We start from the raw sequence: 21,055 nt of genomic DNA, 5'->3' as shown, positions 1-21,055 counted from the left end.
AATCTGGACATTTGATAACAAGCTAGCGTTCTCCAATGACCAGGGCAAAACAAGGTTAATGGGCATCACACTAATGAAACTATAGTGTGATGTCTTGCTGTGTAAGATTTCCTTCACCACCGTTAGGGCTGAAAATGCTTCTCTCAAAAAAGTTGTTTGAGGAACAGGGACTTTGGATGTTAACAGTAAACTGTGTATTATCACCTTGGTCCTGTATGATCTTGGTTGACTTTCTTAAGCTTCACTTTTCCCATCTTTACACATGGGATTTTACATGTACTTTATACAGTTATTTAAGATTACATGAGATCATGCATGAAAATGCTCTAGCACAAATAACACTCAGAAAATATTTACTGAATGAATTAATGGTTAGAAAGAGAATATATGCAAAATAATAAAAACATTTACCTGTGGCAAATATTTATTTAAATGTTTGTCTAAAAGTAAGTGGTCATCACTGTATACAGAATATAACTAAGCATGACACTTCTAACAAATTTTTCCTTTGGATTTCATCTCCATCCCAGACTATTTTCATTTATTGGTACCTGGAAAGCCATGTAAACACCTAGTAAAAGATGTAATAAACCCTAATGCAAAAATCAAATATACCTTTGGAACAACTTTTGTCACTACAAATGCATTTATGTGAAATATTACAGAATATAGCATGAGGTACTTCTTGACCTTCAAATATATTAACAGGAATGTGCTAATATCCATGATTTTACAATTTAATTTTCTAATCTATAAAACATTTGACATTTATACAGAAGGCAGCAAGGAAATGCTGAATACAATGATTTTATAGTTAGCACTTACTACTTTAAAAACTTACTGAAAAATGCTGAAGTAAGTCATCTTTCTCCTCCTCCATGAAGCCCCCAACTGTGAGTGCTTTGGGGCGGTGGTCCACCACCATGTGATTTAGTGAACCCCTTCCTCTCCCTCCACGGCCTCGGCCTCTCCCTCGACCTTGAGAGGACATGGTCTTTCCTCGACCCACAGGTAAAATACCTAATCGTGCAGCCTGAATAACAAAAGATAGAATATAATATATAATGTCGGACTAAACCTTGGAAGAGAGGGAAATTATTTTTTGAGATGTTAACTGTAATAGCTAACTCCTCTTAATCTCACCTCAACCTGTAGCTGATTGAGTTTTTTCCGTAACTCTGTTGTATCTTCTCCTGAGGACAGTCTCTTGTGAAGGTCCAGTTCAGTATCTAATAGTTCTTTTTGGGCCTGTGGAAAAATCAAGAGTAAAAATGTATTTTTCAGACAACTTACAAAATCTTGTTCAGAATATTACACTTTTAGAATGACACAGATCTCTTCTGGGTAAATGTGAAAGCATGAAATCTCTTCTGGGTGTTTTAAGGAAAGTAACTTGACAGATATAATACTGAAAACATGTAGAGTATAATGTTATCAGTAATAACAATAAAAAGTATTACTGCTTAATAAGCAAGTAGTATTACAATATGCTTAAGATGGCCTAAAAATCAGACACTGGAAACAGTCACCTGAGATGAGGGAGCTGAGAATGATTATCACATAAGAAAGCATCATAACTGAAACACAATGGTGCAAAATAAATTATATAGTAAAAATTCACTAATAATACAAATAAAACAGTTATAATCATTGCTTTCAGATCTGAACCCTGTAACTATTGCCACTCTTTTTCTTTTTTAAAGGAACAAATTATCAGTCTTTAGCTGGTGTGACTTTGAGAGATTTTCTTCCACCATATTCTCTTCAATTTCTATAATTAAATGTTCTTTCCATAACTGGGGAAGCTTCAATTAAAAATAACATTTTTATTACATATTTTAAAAGCAAAAGCAGTCTTTTTTTGATCGTAATATTTTAAACAAAAATTTATTGGATTATATAGTTGATTGACAATGTGTAAAATATAACCTTAAAGAAACACTTTACATTCTTTTACTAACAGAAAACCACAATTTCAAATGCAATATAATACTGTATATAAAAATTTACATTCTATATATCTAACAAATTTATTCCCAGTTCTCAGGTCAAGTGAAGTCGCTCAGTCGTGTCCGACTTTTTGCAACCCCATGGACTGTAGCCTACCAGGCTCCTCAGTCCATGGAATTTTCCAGGCAAGAGTATTAAGAGTGAGTGGGTTGCCATTTCCTTCTCCAGGGGATCTTCCCGACTCAGGGACTGAACCCAGATCTCCCGCATTGCAGGTAGACACTTTACCATCTGAGCCACCAGGGAAGCCCTCTAGTTCTCAAAGGGCTGCAGATTTATCTAAAATCCTACTACAGACCTGTAGAATAATGATAGAACCTCAGTATAAAAGCAAACATTCTGCTACAGTAAGGAAACAAATAGAAATTAACAAAATTAGACTTAAATAGATCTAGAACTTTTGACTATTGTTTTCAATAAAAAGTCACACTTTTACCCACACTAAAGTCAATGCTATCTTCTGACTATTAAAAGAGATGGCTGTATTACAATGTAATTGAAGAATTATGGAAAGAATTGATGAAGAGAGGAAATGTCTCTTTCCTTGTCATCACTCTAGCAGTTACATCCTCAGCATGAAGAACAAAAAAATTTCAGTTAAAAATATATCTTTGTTGAAACTGGGTAGTATCTGTTCTTTCAAAGGGAGTACATAGCATTTACAGAAATATTTTTAAAAAATTGTTGCTAGTGTCTCACACTAGTTACTTAAGGTTCCACTGTACTTTCAAAAGTGCCAAGCACACCACAAATGTTCAATAAGCCTATACCGAAAGAAAGATGCAATTACCTCTGTTTTTGTTTTTACTTTAGATGGTGTGGAGACTGCAGAAGATGTTTTTAACTCATCTTTCAATTGTGAGATCTTTTCTCCAAGCTCTTTCAAAGTCTTCATTATATTTGCTCTCTCTTCTGGTTTCATGTTTTTGTTTTTTTCTAGCTTGGATATTAACATCTATAAAATAAACAAAAAAAAAAAGTGAAACTATGCTTAGTAAACTCTAATACAAATAACCTTGAAAATTTTGGGGGAAATATCTTTGGAAAATTCATTCTGTACATCAATTCCAGCAAGCAAATAATGAATGTTTGTCTTACCTTTTGGCATTCTATTTGTTTTTCTAACATTTCTTGCCTCTTTTTCCTCATATCTTGTTGTAGCTTCATTGCTTCCTGTATGAACAGGTAAGTTTCTCATTACTAATTTTTTCCTTACAAGTTTGCCAACGATACATAAGGCTACTATAATCTCAACTCATCTCCCCTGAGTCATCCCTTACACAAGGCAGCTCTTCCTCCTAATCAAAAAATAGCTGACCAGATATGAAACCTTTAAACCTATTTTCCCAACACTTCCAATATAAGAGTTTACATTTATAATTGTACTTTAACATTTCAAATACTGAACATAAATTAGCTGTGTCTATGAGGTTTATTCACTTAAAAGACCTGAATGCATATGTAAAGAAAAACAAGAGCTGTTTTTACCTCCCCATGTAATAAGTCAAATACTTATTTTTGAAGTTTAAAGTCTAAAAATGTGAGATGCAGCTCTAGATTAGAAATGATAGCAAAATCTATCTGGAAAATGTCATCTCTGACCCTTCTGTTAATTGAATCTCTAATTATACTAATATATAAACATCTATTTTATTTGAAAAACTATGTGAGTTTAAATCTAAGATGATAATTGCTATACTTCATGTGAAACATTATCTAGTGTACAAAGCCAGAAAGAAATTAAGAGAAAATAATGAAATAAAAATATCTGTTTCTCGCCCTTCTCTCTCCCTTGCAGGAAAAAAAGAAAAAAAAAGGTCAACTCACTCACTGTCTTTAATTTTTATATAGAAAAAAAATTCTTTCCTTGTGCTTCATGTAGCTACTAAGGCAACTAACTGCAAAACATTTTTCAAGTATACAATGCATCAAGCAGAAGTTAAATAAACATTATAATGTAGTTCCATAACAACATTGAATTGTTCAAGTTATTAATACAATCACTTAAGAATTCAATAGATCCTTTCCTTTTGAAGAGAAGAAAAATCAGGATTGTTACCTGCTTCTTTTTAAGAACTTCTTGGACATCATGAGATTTTGATCCTGAACAAAGTTTTGAAGGCGTCTTTAAGTTTGAGGAGCTATAAATCATTTTTGGATGGCCTGGAGTTGAAAATATCTAGGAAACAGAAATATGATTAAATCTTAGTAATGCCTTAAAATAATTTTTTAAAAAGACTGCATAAAAATTTTTTAAGGAGTAAAATTTTGGCCATTTTTACATTTAAAAACTCCATTTATAAAACAAGTTCTTTATACATAAACTCAATTATCATTCAAATACAAAACATACAAAACCTTTTTAGCAATAATGTTGCATTCCTGAATATAAACAAAATTTTTTCTTTATATTTTTTTAATTGGGAGAATAAGAACAACTACTTCTGACATCTAGGAGCCAGACTGCCACTCATAGTTGGGACTCAGTGTTCCCTTGTTAAACATGAACAATTTCATAGTATACTGACTTCAGACAAGGCCACTCTTGTGGATCATGGCGGATCAAGGCAAAAATAAAATCATTCCATGACTGAACACAAAAAAACCTGTAAATACTACCCAAACCATAAAACGGCTAAACTCTACCCTGGCTAATATGAATGACTACAGCTTCTTTACCAAATACAGTTTTGGCCTAATTCTGGTCTTCCCTCCTTCTAGGTAAACTTCTTAGGAAACCTGATCATAGCATTACTACTCTTTCTTTTAGCCTTCCCCCAAATTACCTAATACAGCCAATGCTAAAATAAGCCCACACTGCTGCTGCTGCTGCTAAGTTGCCTCAGTCATGTCCGACTCTGTGCGACCCCGTAGATGGCAGCCCATGCTAACACCCTCTAAATGACAGGTTCCATGGTTTCACTGTGTATACTTCCTCACTGAATAATAAACTCAACTTGCTCAACTAAAGATGTGTTTGTGCAGGTCTTTGGTGGGGGTGGGGTGGCTAATGTCGTTAAGCTATCTTCCACAAGTGTCAAATAAAACCCATGTTTCTAATAATCACAAACCCTCCTAAGAAGTAAGGTTCTTTGCAAATGTTACAACCAACCATAAGACAAGTAGCCAGCTCACAGATCTAATGTTGCAAGCAAAATGGTGTCCATCTTTACTCTGCTCATCTTGCTATTTAGATTCCTTGATGAACAGATGACTCCAGACAATCTTCCCCTCTTTAAGGCATAGCAGAGCAATATACTATACTATAATCTCTCTGGTCAAGTTTTCCCTAACATACTCCACTCCTATTTTTACATTAACTTTGAATATATCATATAAGGGACACAGATAAATGTGTATAATACTAAGAAATTATAAACACTTAATATAATACTAAAATTTGTAGAAAATTCAATCATGTTGTATATACAAATACAAAACTTCTCTCAATCAAACAACATTTAATTGCTCTAAAAAATTAAACTACTTTAAATACACAGGAAACTGAAATACTGTAGTAATCTGCACAGATGATGTTCATGTCATTATTATTTATCAAAATAAAAATACCAATAGCTATAATTTACTGAGCACTTATTACATTCTTTTGTGTTTTACCAACAAGAAATTTTTTAACCCCCACAGCAACTGAGTTTATTGAAAGGGAAACCAATGCTTGTCAATTAACACAGCTATTAAGAGTCAGTCAGCACTGTGTGACTCCAAAAACTGTGATTGTTTTTGTTTTTCCATCTTTTAGTATCAATGATTTTTCTTTAATAAACAGAAGTACAAATTCATATATATATATAAAATGATGCATCCATCACTAAGCAGCAATGATCAATTTACATTATTTTATGTAAAATAAGTTATATTTAAATCCCCAACTATATCCTCGTAACAAACACCACATATTATTTTATGTGTGTGTTTTTTTTTTTTTTTTGGCTTCATCATGAGGTACATGGGATCTTAGTTCCCTGAATGAGGGGGTCAAATTTATGCTCCCTGCATTTGACACGTGGAGTCTTAACCACTGAATTGCCAAGGGAAGTCCTTGTATTTCAGTTTCATCTCTAAAAGATAAGGACTCCTTTCTTTTTTACATAAAACCACAATATGATCATCACACTTAAATGGTAACAATTCTTTAAAATCATTAAATATTTACAACTCCAGATTACATTATAATTTTCAAAACATTTTCCCATATTTGAATTAAGATCTACTAAAGTCCAGGAGGAGAAGGGGACGACAGAGGATGAGATGACTGGATGGCATCACCGACTTGATGGACATGAGTTTGAGTGAACTCTGGGAGTTGGTGATGGACAGGGAGGCCTGGCGTGCTATGGTTCATGGGGTTGCAAAGAGTCAGACACGACTGAGCAACTGAACTGAACTGAACTCAAAGTCCATATAGTATAATTGGTTATATTTCTTTAAAGCCTCCTCTAATTCTGTTTCCCTCTCCATATTTTTCCTTTAATAAAGAAAAACATTTATTTGGCTCCGCTGGGTCTTAGTTGCAGCACGTGGAATCGAGTTCCTTGACCTTGGATCAAACCTGGGCCCCCTGCCCTGGAAGTGTGACGTCTTAGCCATTGGACCACCAGGGAAGTCGCTCCATATCATTGTAAATCACTTGCTGAAGAGACCAGGTCACTCATCCTGTTGTATTCACCAAGGGATTCTGTGGTATCCTTTAACATGTTTCTCTGACCTCTGAATTTCCTTTAAATTGGTGAAGAGTTCTAGAGTCTTAATGACACTTTTTCACTTTTTGAAAGGATGCTAGTAATCTTTGACAAATTCTTTGCTTTCTGGTTTGACAAAATATTCTAGGGCTCATCTGGAACACCGTCAGCCCCATATTTGGGAACAGATATTTCTTCAAGGATCTCTGGTTCCTTTCAATGCTTGGGACAGGAGTGTAAGGGTCATTACCATCAGGCTGGGTTATTGTTTCTAGATCTTTTTAGTGGACAGAATTGAGATGTTCTGGAGGTTTTTAAAGTTGTCTAGTTTCCTCTATCCTTGCCGTAACCACCAAGATTTAAATTACATGGATTACTTTTTGTTCTTTTTTCTATTATAAACAAATACTTACATGTGTTCACTGCCCCTACTGTCTAACAATGGCTGACTACATTTTTGTTCCATTTTATTTCCTTTATTTAATGTATTCTGATAATCAACTCATGGTATATATAAAGATACTCCTCATTTCTCTGCAAAGTTACACATATGCTTTTGGGTGGATGTACTACATTTTTAGTAACCTACTGCCTACTGATTGATATTTGGACTGTTTCCAGTCTTTCACTATTGAACAGTCTATGTTTCCTAGTCTTGCTCATACGTCTTTTCATAGTTTGACAAGTACCTCTTTGGCATAGATTCTTAGAGGAGGATTATTGGTTTAGAGTAAATGCATACATAATTTTACAGCATAATACATAGACAATGCCAAATTTCAAGGGGGTTGTACCATTTAGCATCTCTGTCAGCATATAAATTTCAGATCCTGGTAGAAATTACCCTGGTTTATTAGGTAATTTTAAAAATGGATCTAATTTTTTTTTTTCCATCAGGCTATCCAGTCATGCTAATACCATTTACCAAAAGCCCATACATTCCTCGCTGATCTCAGATAATGTGTTAGCATATAATATATCCCTATTCTTAAGTCTATAAATCTCAGTCTCAGATTTTGTTTTAGTGCTCTCTCATGTGCCAGTATCAAATTGGTTGAATTGTACAGACTTCACAGTGTTTTTAATATCAAGGAGAGCTATCCCCACTTGTTCTTTTTTAGTTTTCCTAGCTCTCTTGGGAAAAAAACAATCACCATTCTAGAGAGTAGTCATACAGATATATTTTCAAAAGCAAAGGAAACTAGTTAAAAACATATTTCAAAATTTGATTTTTCAATTGATTATGACTGAATCCCCTTCATGTTAATTAAACATGACAAATGATTAAAGAAATGGATTAATAAAGAGATCTATTAATAAATGGCTAAAATTCTCAAATTCCCACTTAGCTTTGAATAGAAAAAGAAAATTTAACTAGCAAATTTCTGGCTGAATCATTGAAATTTACGGGAAGTTGACCAGCCAAATTTAAGATTAGCTGTCACCACTATCTTGATTGAGGAACTAAAACATTACAAATCTGGGTGATAATCAATTTGTTAATTTCTTTGTGCCACTGAACAACTCCAGTTCTAAATATATTGAAAGGTTCACAGAAATGTATACCTGGCAATCATCTCCAGCAGCACCTGACTGATTCAACAAGTGTGCTGCATCACTCTGGTTACCACTGGCATGTCCAAGACGATGCTTCACAGGAACTTTATTAAGAACATATGCCCCTGATGTCTGCGGTTTGCTCATCATCTGCATATACAAAATAAATACATTTGTGGCAGAAGTTTTTTAAATGTCTAGGAATGATACAAATTTAGGACAGTGATTACCCCGGGGAGGAAGACACAGGAATGTGAAGGTAGAGTGCTTCTATTATTTATAAGGTTTTTTTTTTAAGTGAAGAGGTAGACATACAAATGACTGTTATTATCCATACTCTTTTGGATGTCTGAAATATATCACACCATAATTCAAATATATGTGTATGTACACTTACAAATAAAATTAGTAATTTTTCAATGTTCCCTTCAATTATGTAATGCTGAAAGACTTACGGGTTTTGACAGTTTAATAGGAGTAACTGTGATAGGACCACCCTAAAAACATAACACAATCTCAGGCTGCATTAACAGCATGGGGTCTAATGGATCACAGAGGTGACTGTATTACTTTTATACACCATTTAGCCAACACCTAGGAAAAGCCTTTACCTTCAGGACCTAACAGGAAATGGGATAGAGACAAAAGAAATGCAAACTTAACTGCAAATAAACAGGATGGTGAATGGAGTTAATACTAGGTCCTGTTAAGGAACACGCTTCTTATTCTGAGTATATTTAATTCAAACAAAAGAATGCCTAGGAGATTGCCAATATCATCAATATCTGAATAGTTCTACTGCAGGGTGATTTGCTCTTTCCTTCGTTCATCTATTCATTCAAATATGTTTAGAGCACTATGTGCCAGGCCTTGTTTTAGGCACCAGGGATAGAACAAATAAAACAGACAAAATCCCAGTCTCCTGGGCTCCCATTTCAGTTTTAAAAGAAACAGAATATTTCTATATGAGAAAAAATAGGACAAGAGGGTGGATATAAGAGTGATTGATTCTAACACAAAACAAAGAAGTTGTTCTAGATTCAGAGTTGTTCAGTGGTGGATGGTTATCGTAACTGAGTGCTGAGAAGAAGGTATTTCTTAAACATGAAGATTTATGGGCCTTGTATCTGGAGACTGACCCTGTAGATCTGAGAAGGTAAGACCCAAAAATGTGCACCCAGGTAAGTGATTCTAGCACAGTGCTTCTCAAACTTCAAGATACCTAAAAATCATATGGACAGCCTATTAAAACAGATTACTGAGCCCTACCCATTCAGTAAGTTGAGGTGAAGCCCAAAATTACATGTCTAATGAGCTCCTAGGAGATCGATGCTGCTGGCCTACAAACCAAACTGACTGGCTCTGATGTAGAAGACCAAAGACAACAAATCGAGAAACAATGATCTAGAAGACGACCTAAAGGACCTTTAATTCGCTGTGAACCCCCAATTACCTTCTGAATCCCTCCATGTACTGATGAGGGAGGAGACTGGGCCACCAGCACCTGCTGCTGATGAAGGTGCTGTGGCAGGTGATGGTGCTGCTGTGACAGATGACTAAGCGTTTGTTGTTGTTGCAGGAGTAGCTGTGTTGGAGACTGTAGTGCTGGTTGCTCATTATTTTCCCTGTGCCACAGGACTCGAATGAACCGGTTGTTTAGAACTGCTTCCGTACTAGAAATGGCTTTTCTGGCCTCTTCATTAGTAAGATATTGGATGAGGGCTGCTTCTGGATCTCCCTTAAAAGCAACCTATTAGAAAAAACAACAGCAACAACAAAACACAGAAATGAATGATTATAGGCAAGTAAATAAATAAATTACTGATAAAGAATTAAAAAGCAGAAAACAGCCTGCTGAAATCCATTGTGAAGTATATGTAAATAAAAATAGTCATCTCTTATAAGGTAACATATGTATTTCAATATTATATAAAAGGAATACTAGATTATTTAATAATCCAGTGATGTTACATACCACTTGGGAAAAGATATAAGAATTCCTTCCTGGTATCTTACATCCAAATAAACTCCAGAGACAGAAAATGTTTTACAATAAACAAACAAAACAACCCACAAAAACCCAGGGAGAAGAAGTAAACATCTGTATACTCTGAAGGTCTGGAAAGCCTTTTTACAACACATCTATAAATGCAGGACCATAAAGACAAACAGCAGATTTGACCAAATAAAATCTTAAACCACTGTCAGTCCAAACAAGCTAAAAACAAAACAAATGACAAAATGAGAAAGTAATTTTAATATAATATGACAAGCAAAGGTTTGGAAAAGCATTATTATACTGCCTTCACTTAAAAAAATGAGTAAAGATAGTGGATAGGTAAATGCAAAAGTATTGCAAATGGTGTATATAAATTAGAGTCTACCTAGGAATAAAAACAAAGCAAATTCAAGTAAGTACGATTATTCACTTATGAAACTGGTCTAAAAATTTTTAATGGATATGTATTATAGTTTTGATGAGGCCTCATAAATTGCATTTGGGAGTATCAATTTGGCTGTTCAAATAAAAAGTTTTAAAATTTCCTTAATTTCAGCAACGTTTTAAAAATAAAAACGCTTATCCAAAAGGAGCCTTACCATAGAATTGTTTCTGTTTAAAAAAAAAACACGTAAATTTCCCCAGAGAATAGGGGAAATTTATATAAATTATGGCCTACTGCTATGGACTGAATTATGTCCTTACTAAATTCATACATTGAAGCCCTAACCCCGCAATGTGACTGCATCTGGACACAGGGCTTTTAGGAGGTAAACAAGGTTAAATGATATCAAAGGATAGGACCCTAATCAGACAGGACGGGTGAACTTACAGGAAAAGATCTCTCTGTCTCTTACCCTCCCTCTCTTTCCAACATGTAAGCACATAGCAAGAAGGTGCCATCTGCCAGCCAGGATCCATATAGGCTAGTATCTTGGGTTCCAGGCTATGGTATTTGTTATAGCAACCCAAGCAGACTAATATACTCATCTACATTAAGCTACCTACTTTTTCTAAATGCCATAAAGAATAATGACCTAGGAACAATTTAAGAGAAAAAGGTAGTTAGAAACAGGTAAATTATATTTTGATTTGATGGCAACACTAAGTAAACTGGCTGAAATATCAATTTAAACATATCTTCTATTATATTACCCTCAATTACAGGATAACACTCAACCATCAAATTGGTAAATTCAAAAAATTAGCAAGCACATAGCAAAATATAAAAGCTATGATTTACCTGATGTTAAATTTTAGTATCTAAAATTCTCACAATTAGAACCATACTTAATCAATTAATATTTCACAAAAGCCAGTTCAGTAGACAAAAATACAATCTTAGAGACTACCAAAAGCTCACTACCTAGTGAGAATACTGCTGCTAAGTCACTTCAGTCGTGCCCGACTCTGTGCGACCCCACAGATGGCAGCCCACCAGGCTCCCCCGGCCCTGGGATTCTCCAGGCAAGAACACTGGAGTGGGTTGCCATTTCCTTCTCCAATGCATGAAAGTGAAAAGTGAAAGTGAAGTCGCTCAGTCGTATCCGACTTAGCTCTTAGCGACCCCATGGACTGCAGCCTACCAGGCTCCTCCATCCATGGGATTACCTAAAGCAGGTTAAAAAAGTCATTTGTCCAGACATAAAACTACGAACAAAGATACAATAACCAGCCCAATGTCTTTCAGGAAGAGGTTCAGAAAGAAACCAAATGAATTCAGGAGACAAATTCAGCACAATTTCAACGTAAAGTTGAGCATACAAATACATGGTGGGATTTAAAACACATAGCAGAGATGATCAAACTAATCACTGATTTGTTTAAGCAAAAGTGAGCTGTTTCCAAAGATACACTATGGTCTAGTGGTTAAGAATCTGCCTGCCAATGCAGGGAACACGAGTTCGATTCCTGGTCCAGTAAGACCCATATGCCACAGAGCAACTAACCCCATGTACCATAACTATTATGCCCAGGTGCCACAACTATTGAAGCCCATGTACCTAGAGCCTGTGCTTCACAACAAGAGAAGCCACCACAATGAGAAGCCTGCACACCACAACAAAGAGACCTGCAGCAACAAGAGAAAGCCCCCACACAGCAATGAAGACCCAGTGCAGCCAAAAAGAAAGAAATCTCTAAGAAAATACATTATATATATGGATTCTCACCAACATAGCCACACCCACCTGGATATTAACAATAGTTCCAAATTTGCTGAAGTGTTCATTGAGCTTGGTAATGTTGTTTAATTCCTGAGGGATTTTCTTGACTTCTAATTTGGTGTTTGTATACTGATTCTTTCTTAAGAATCCTGGTTTATTCTGATTGTTATTCCCTTGTCTGAAAGGAATATTAACAGATCTTAGTTAATTCTCCTACATTATGCCCTAGGCAAGAGATAATCAGCAAAGAACGTAAGTTTACATTTATTCAAGTGTCCTCTATAAGCACTTAACATCCTTCAGATATTAGTAGGTAACTTTCACATTATCGTTATTACATAAGAAGAAAACAGGTACAAAGAAAGACTGATGTCTCAATAATTATAAAACTGGGCTAGGCCTAGAAATTATTAACATCTGTTTTCAATATTCTGTTGATTTTTTAACATATAAGACATACTAATGATGCCTCTGGGAACCTTAGCTTTGATACACATAGAATGAAAATTAATAATTAATGACAACTCTTAATTCTACAAATTTACTCATGCAAGCAAAAAGCCAAAAACATCAATTAGATGTTACTAATAAGCAAATTCTCTTACTTTCCCAACCAAGGTTTCTTTGTGAGTGGCCCTTCCAAACCACTCATAGCTCTTTTCCGGCTATCAGGTTCAAGAACTACTCGGGTTATATTACTATTAATTGAAACAGGAACCGGTGGTTCAGTCTGGATGACTATGTTAGCAGCTGTTGAAAACAAAAATTAACATTACTGGCAATGCATTATATTTGGGGAATTTCAAATGATTAAAATATTTAGTCCAAAAGTTAAAAATCACTGTGAATAGTACCTAATACTACCACTTCCTTTTCAGAAATGTTTAACAGTAAGAATAAATTATCAATTGCCTCCCTTTCCTCCTTTTTTAAAGATACAATATGCATGTTTAAAAATTCCTAGCCAACTTTAATGACTAGGGTCAAGCTAGGATCATGAATGGAAAGGGAAAAAAAAATCAGTGTAACAGTGCTGGAGAATGAGTGGAGAATGAGATACTTAACCTGATGCCAAAGTACCACTCTACAAATTATTTACTTTACAACAGAGAGCTAAACAATTACTGCTTTAGGTAAGTGATCAAATTTATTAGACCATAAACAAAGTAGAATATTTATCTCCTTACATGATTCAACAAGAGGTTCACATGGATAGGATACTACTATGAAATTACGATTTTCTTATGTGTGCCAATATTGTGCTTATATAGTGTACTGTGTCTTTTTCTCAGATGTAGACTAATCTCCAAAATTTAAAGAGATTCAAGAAAAGAAATGTAAAGGGAGAGGCGAGGAAGGGAGAGAGGAGTGCACACAAGTGAGCATTCATGCCCAAAGCTGACAAAACGTGAACAACTGGTTAATCTAAGTCAAAGTATCTAGGTGCTTATCGCACTTCTCATTTGTAGCTTCAAAATTATTCAAACTTAAAAGCTGAAAGGAAAATTCAAAGCTAATATTATAAATTAACACATTTCATTCACAGTAGTTAGGACTAATAAAATACTGGGTTGGTCATAAAGTTCGTTTGGGTTTTTCCATAAGATATTATGGAAAATCCCAAACAAACTTTCGCCAACCCAACACTGTATTAACACACTGACCTTACAACAGGTCAGTAGAAAGAGGTGTGCTGAACAAAAAAAGCAAATACCAACACAAAACTACACGTTACATTCTGAGTATTCTTCATGACTTTTAGCAACTCCACCAAAAGTAAAATTAATAGCAAAGAGTAACAACTGTGGGGCTGAAACCATTTCTTCCCACTAATTTGGTAACGATATATGCATTATAGCACAGAAAGAAAGAGCCTATTCTTTGGAATTAGATTAATGAGCTAATTAATCTAGCCTCTCTTAGTTGGCCTGAGTGTCTTTAACTGTAAAAAGAGAGTAAAAATATTAATAGTACCTCATTTAAGGAGTTGGTGGTAAGATACATGCGAGATAATAATGTATTAAAAAGCATTTGGTTTAGTCTTGTAGAGTTAACCTGTAGTGGCAATAATATTATTAATGGAAGTAAAGAACAGTAAACAGAATCAGGATAAGAAGGTAAGAATAGAAAAATGTCTACCATATAATTAAATAAGGAAAATATCACGATGGCCCATGGGCAATCATTCAAATTGAAATTAAATACCAGAAATCTGACTATAATAAGCAAGAAACTGGAATCTCATCAAATTCTTTAAACAAATTTGTTTTGAGTGGAGATATTAACCCATGTTAAAAGCAATACTTACATTTAATCTTTTAAGATTTGTGGTTATACTTTATAAAAGTCCTAACATACGGTTATAATCATGAATACTAACAAGAGTCAAAGAATAATTTTATGACAGTGTTTTAAGTTCTGTGTTATTAGTATGAAGCATAGCTCTTAAAATACAAAATAGGCCATTAAATGATTTTATTCCTGGAGGAAGAGGGATCATGTCCTCTTTCTATATCTAACATCCAGCACAGTGCCTAGAATAGCCTAAAGTCCTACAAAAAGAGCAATTAGTCAACATTAGTATTATTTTTACTTAAAAATAAATATATTCTGCTTAAAGCTTTAAAGTAACATTTGGACAAAGATATTCAAAAACATTTATGGGTGATCATTACATAACACCCTTCAGAGATAAAGAATTTTTAGACCTTAGTGAGGTCAGAAATGCCATGCCCAAATGACATTTAGTATGACAAAAAGTTAAAGGCAGTATCACCTCTTGGATTTGCATCCATATCTCCAGATGTTAGGCCAATCAGGTTTGGGCGCTGTGTCTGAGTTCTTGAAAAAAACTGTCTATATTGAGATCTACCAGAACTGGTAATGCTAGGAGCTTCTGGATTATAACCATCAGGTTCATAGGTATCTGAGGGAAAACAAAACAACAGAACATGTAACAATCAAGAGTAAACAATTTCTTATTATAAAATAACCACAAAAATGAATTTTCTTCAACAAATAAAATTATATCAACCCACATATATTTCTCTTTGAATTAAGAGTATATAGATAAAACCTACTGAGCATCAAAGAAACAAAAATGCTCCAGTCACAAAATACAGACATGCAAATCCATTCTGAATTATGGATGTTTCTGGATTCATTTACCTAATGTCATTTTTGTCCTCTATAATAATCACATAATTAAAACTTCACTGCGCATTTTTAACAGAAATGTTCACATATACAAACACCATATACAAATGACTGAGTTTCCTTTGTAATCATGTCTCACCACTTTCTAGGTATTCTTTTAATTAGAAGAGAAACAATAAATCTATTAACTTGGTTATCTGCATTTTTTTTTTTGGCCACACTACACAGCATGTGGACTCTTAGTTCCCCAACTGGGATCAAACCCACACCCATAGCATAAGAAGTGCAGAAATCTTAAGCAGTGGATGGCCGGGGAAGTCCCTGGCTATTTGCACTTTAAACTAGAGAAAAGAGTCAATTTCACATGTAAAATATATTTTAAATGTTGTATTTCAAACAGCTAAATAAGCTAAATTTTATATTTACAAATGTAATCATTATCTTACTACCACCTGCCTCATCAGCACATTATTATCATCTTCTCTATATTTTCTCTACAACCAAATATTTGGGTTTTTTTTTTGGCCACTCTCTGCACAGCATGTGGGATCCTAATTTCCTAACCAGGGATGGACCCCAAGCTCCTGCAGTGGAAGCATGTAGTCTGAACCAATGGACCACCAGAGAAATTACTAAAAATTTAATTTTTAAAATTCTAATGCTAAATAAATATTTTATAAGCATTGAAAAAACATTCTGAAAGTGTTGATCTCCAAAACATCCTCTGCATCCTACACAGAATCAAAGATGAAGTGAAGACAATGATTCTTAAATGCATTTATAAATCCTTGCATCTCTTTTTTTTTCTTAATGGAAAAATTCCTTTGTGGCTCATATTAGGTTTTAGCTACAAGATAAGGTTCCTTTCACATTACTAGCCCATCAGTTCTGTAATTCAGAGTATAAGATCAGCAAATTATGATTTAAAAGTTTCCAGTGATTAATACAATTTGGTACTCCTGACAGAAAAATCTCCTACATTAAGGCTGCAAAAAGTTTTAAAGAAGCTACATAATCAAATAGCCTTGTTCTAATAATTCCTGGGATCACACAGAACCCCAAGAAAATTGAAGGTTCTTTAGTTAATTATGATGAACTGAGATCTAAAGGCAAAGTGAAAAATGTTAAAAACCTCATGAGACACCCTCAAAGCACTCCACATATCTTCAAAAATGTCAATAGGAGGGAAGAGTTTTCAAGAAATCATTACACACTGTCATTCCATACAACAGGGGCAGAGGGGAAAAAAACACATGTTTATCCATGATCAGCAAGAAACCACATGTTTTTGTTTTGTTTTAGAGAAAAATTAACCTAGCTTTTCTTGTAACATATAACTGATTAGAAAACATTCAAGTAGATACTCTTCCTATCTGCTGGATTAAAAACTAGTTCAAGGAACTCGCATGACCTTAGTTACCGAGGCACAGAAAGTAAATACAAAGGACACCGGAGATGACAGACACACAGGAGGCCTAATCATCTAGGGGCACTAGGGACAAACCGAAGGAGCAGAGAAACAGAAAACAAAACCACCTTGGAGCTTTAATGGGAATCTGTGATAGCAGATCAGGATACCAGGTCACCTCTTAGGCTGGCCAATTTATGGTACAAAAGATCAGAGGTGGATGGCCATTTGTAGCAAAGCTTACCTGGGACCAGAGGGGTGGGGCTGGAGACTGAGGTATGGTACCCAATGGAGGATCCCATGAGGTTTCGAGGTGGCACCAAACGAGCTGCCAACAGAGGAGGCGGTGTCCCCAGCTGAAGTCGCTCAGATGCAGCAGCACCATGTTCACGAGAGTACATGGGCTGTCCTACAGAGGAAAGAACAGGAGGGCAGCTGGGGTTGGAGTCACAAGCTTCTCTTAAGTCGTGATCTACTTCCTGAGACTTGAGCCAAGAACAGAGGAAGTACACCAATGGGAACAGTACTTGAGAAAGATGCTATTAAGATTCCTTCTAACTCAAGAAACAGACATGCAACTGGGTAGATGCATTGAGGTATAAAGAAAGATAAGAATTAGGTAGTGTGACTGCACAATGTCTGTTTTTTATCATCTTAAATGGAATAACTACACGCTGATCTTACCAGAAACTGATCAACCATATCAAGTTATTGACAAAGGTGTCCTGGGCTATTATTCATGTAGTTTAATATCCAGGAAGACGTGGTTATGAAAGCTGTCATACCCATTAAAAAAAAATAAAAACACTCCTCCCAAATTCATATAATTTCAGGTATGCACAAACTATTCCCCTATCTGGGAGCAGAAAAAACAAATGTAATAAAGGAATTAAAAAAAAAAAACCACCACAAGCATACTCTCACGGAGAATAAGAAATGTTCAAAAGAAAAACATAAAGACAGCGAAAATCTGCTATCCTGTAAGTAAGTGGACAACAAACAGACAAGAGGACAAAAATCCCACATGAACAGACTAGCCACTGTACACATGAAAGTATCTCAGATATTACGGACCACTTTTGGAAAGAAAGCACATTTAGAATTTATAGATGCAAAAATGCCAGAAACAATGAAGCCAAATTTTGTAGAATAAGATTAAAAAAGACAAGGTATCAAGGAGCAAAACCTCTCTTTGGTTGGTTATTTAATAGTATCTTTTTCATTTACTACTCCATATGGGACCTATTTTTAAGATTTACTCAATATTTTGTATCTGAAGTCAGACATTCACTATGTGACACAAGACAAAGTGAATTTAGATTTTTTTAATATGATGAAATATCCTTATGAAGTTGTAAAAATTCCAGAAGACTTTTAATACATTTTAATAAGACAAATCAAAATCAACCACTTGATTTCACAGTAAATGTAAAGAAGAAAATGGATATGCTATACTTTCCAATACATGGAGAAAAGGTGGCAAATCATACTGTATAAGCAGACCACATAATTGTGTGCTTAGCACCAATCTTTTCAAAATTTACATGAAAAAAAGATCAATCATTACATTGCAAAAGCAATCTAACATATCCTCAATGATCTGAAAATAGCTGAAGCATGATATACTGCAGAGAATTCCTTGCAGAATGAAGTCATGTGCTAAAGAGAAAAATGGGAAGTACAATCTCAGTTTACATGACTAGGTTAAATTTATGATAAAGCATTTCATATAGCATGTATATTTAATTAATAACTATCTCAAAGTAAATGAGAAACTAAAAGGCTAGTTTGTACAATGCCTTTCTAAAATGAATGACAAAGAATATGCATTCCTACACTTCAGAAAGATGGCTGTTTATTCAAATGAGGCCTGATTTTCTTTAACATCTATTCAGGTCTCTAAATACTATGTGAAAAAGAAAGAGTTCCTTAGATAAAAGGTTGATTCTAGGTCTGGATAGAAAATTTGTATGATGAGTCTGGTATACCTTTGTATAATGCTCCAGAAGCAAGATGGCTACCAAACAACAGCATGTAAAAAATACAACAAAGCAACCCACAGAAGCCAACATGAAGAGGCTTCCCATGGTCAAATAAGAGCCAATCTGAACACCAAAAAAGGCCACAATGGGGTGAAACATACCAAACATTAGAAATCCATGAGTTCATAATGATACTTAGAAAAAGTACAGTGGTCCCTCTGGAAGATACTTGGAAACAAACTCATTTTCTGAAAACCGATAAATTAAAGGACAGAAGCATTTATCCTGTCTTTCCTGTAAAAAGTGCATTTCAGGTTAACCAAATGGTGAACACTGCCAAGTTCTACTTTGTAGACTGTCAGCCAATAAATGGAGAAGAAATCATAGAATTAGAGTATCACACTTTTATAGCCCCAAATGAAGCAAAGAGAACTGGGCAGGGATCACAAACAACCAGGAGCAATTTTTTGAAAGGATGGATCAGGATGAAAACCCCTGTACACAGTGATCAATATTTGTAACACAGAAAGGAGACAACTTGATATTGTACACCAGGTATATACTGCAGTAGGAAGTATAAAACCCCATCAGTAAAACATCCATGCAAAATAAGGAGGAAAAAAACCCCAAATGTGACCCTATTAATCTAGATCTAGATAAATCTCCAATTTCCAGAAAAGACAGGGGATAGAGGAATGCATTAAATGACACCAGCAGATGCAAGATATGCCAAGTCTAGATTATGGAAAAATTCTTTAGGACAAATTATCTGCTCCTTCAACAAGTAAGTGTCAAGGGGGAAAAAAAGAGGTAGGAGAAATTGTTACAGATTCAAAGGCTTAAGAAACTTCTCAACTAAATGCAATGCGTAACTTTGCTTGGATTCAGCTTCAAATGAACTAGATATAAAGGAATGTCTATGATACAACTGGGAAATACAAGCACTGATTAGATACTTGACAATAATACCTGTTATATTTTGGGACTATGATAAAGTATAGTAATTGTGTGTGTATTTATCCCTTATCTTTCAGAGATTTATAGATTAAATGGTATGTTTAGAACTTGTTTTTAAATAATCAAGTCAGGAGTGAGTTACAGATAAAGCAAGGTTAATCAATATATTGATAAATGTTGAAACCAGCAACTGAGTAATGAAGATTACTATAGTGTTTACTCTCTTAGGTATATTTGAAATTTTCCATAATAAAAAGTTTTTAAAAATCAAGTTGGTTATAATAATGGTGAAGATAAGCCAGCCACAATTTAGATTCATTCACTTTAGTTTTTTCTCAAACTTTTATTGGAATATATTTGATTCACACTGCTGTGCCAATTTCAGATGTACAGCAATGTGAGTCAGTTAAACATAAATATAGGTGTGTGCATATATTCTTGTTCAGATTCTGATTCAATTTAGTTTTTATCAGTATAGAGTGACTGAATAATTTAAAAATGCAAGTCTCCTAAGTTCATGCTCCTATTGTAAGTCATTCATATATCTTACATGTCTGATTGATAGCAATATTTTCATTCTTTAGAGTCAGATATGACTGAGCAACTAACACACACACACAATGTTAACTCTAGTCTTTTGAAGACAGTCTTTATTCAAACTAAAATTTTAGCTACTCTTTGTAATTCTCCTGACTTTGTCTTTAAGAGTATTCATAAGGGAAAAAAAAAAGTCTTAAGATGAGTTTTAAACTGAAAGCTCAATCAGAAGAAAATAGAAAGCTATATCTTCCAATTATTGACCATATTTATTATGTGTCTTCTCTATTAGAATCCAAGGTCCCTGGCATACGTTTTAAAGTTCTAGGGCCTAAATGGTGGCTAGCACATAGTAGGAACTCAATACTTAACAGAATGGATGAAAGTTTATTTACTAACTGCATCCCAATGACATTTAAGTATTTCTTAGGATGAATACCTTTATTTGATATTTATCAGACATTATTTGAAATGGGCAATATGACAACTAATGCAAAACAAATCCAAGTAACACACGAGGGGAGAGAAATTCTAGACAATATACCACTCTATCGGAGACTGACTTTTCTAGACATCAAAATCTG

At 34.6% G+C, this 21,055-nt stretch overlaps 1 protein-coding gene across 1 annotated transcript in view; it reads right to left on the bottom strand.

Moving 5' to 3' along the window:
- RBM27 (RNA binding motif protein 27) overlaps positions 1 to 21,055 on the bottom strand; it is a 57,857-nt gene that overhangs the window by 6,266 nt on the left and 30,536 nt on the right. Inside the window, exons 9-19 of the mRNA XM_068979771.1 lie at positions 17,240 to 17,404; positions 15,208 to 15,357; positions 13,037 to 13,181; positions 12,456 to 12,609; positions 9,721 to 10,017; positions 8,277 to 8,417; positions 4,070 to 4,189; positions 3,109 to 3,183; positions 2,801 to 2,965; positions 1,144 to 1,248; positions 842 to 1,033 (exon numbers count right to left, since the gene is read on the bottom strand). Coding sequence (XP_068835872.1) covers positions 842 to 1,033; positions 1,144 to 1,248; positions 2,801 to 2,965; positions 3,109 to 3,183; positions 4,070 to 4,189; positions 8,277 to 8,417; positions 9,721 to 10,017; positions 12,456 to 12,609; positions 13,037 to 13,181; positions 15,208 to 15,357; positions 17,240 to 17,404 — 1,709 coding nt within the window. The remainder of the gene's footprint in view (positions 1 to 841; positions 1,034 to 1,143; positions 1,249 to 2,800; positions 2,966 to 3,108; positions 3,184 to 4,069; positions 4,190 to 8,276; positions 8,418 to 9,720; positions 10,018 to 12,455; positions 12,610 to 13,036; positions 13,182 to 15,207; positions 15,358 to 17,239; positions 17,405 to 21,055) is intronic.

The sequence above is a fragment of the Capricornis sumatraensis genome, chromosome 9, assembly GCF_032405125.1.
Source record: "Capricornis sumatraensis isolate serow.1 chromosome 9, serow.2, whole genome shotgun sequence".
NCBI classification, from domain to species: Eukaryota; Metazoa; Chordata; class Mammalia; order Artiodactyla; family Bovidae; genus Capricornis; species Capricornis sumatraensis.
Note: the sequence above shows the minus strand (reverse complement) of the source record. Positions and strands in the feature narration are given on the sequence as shown.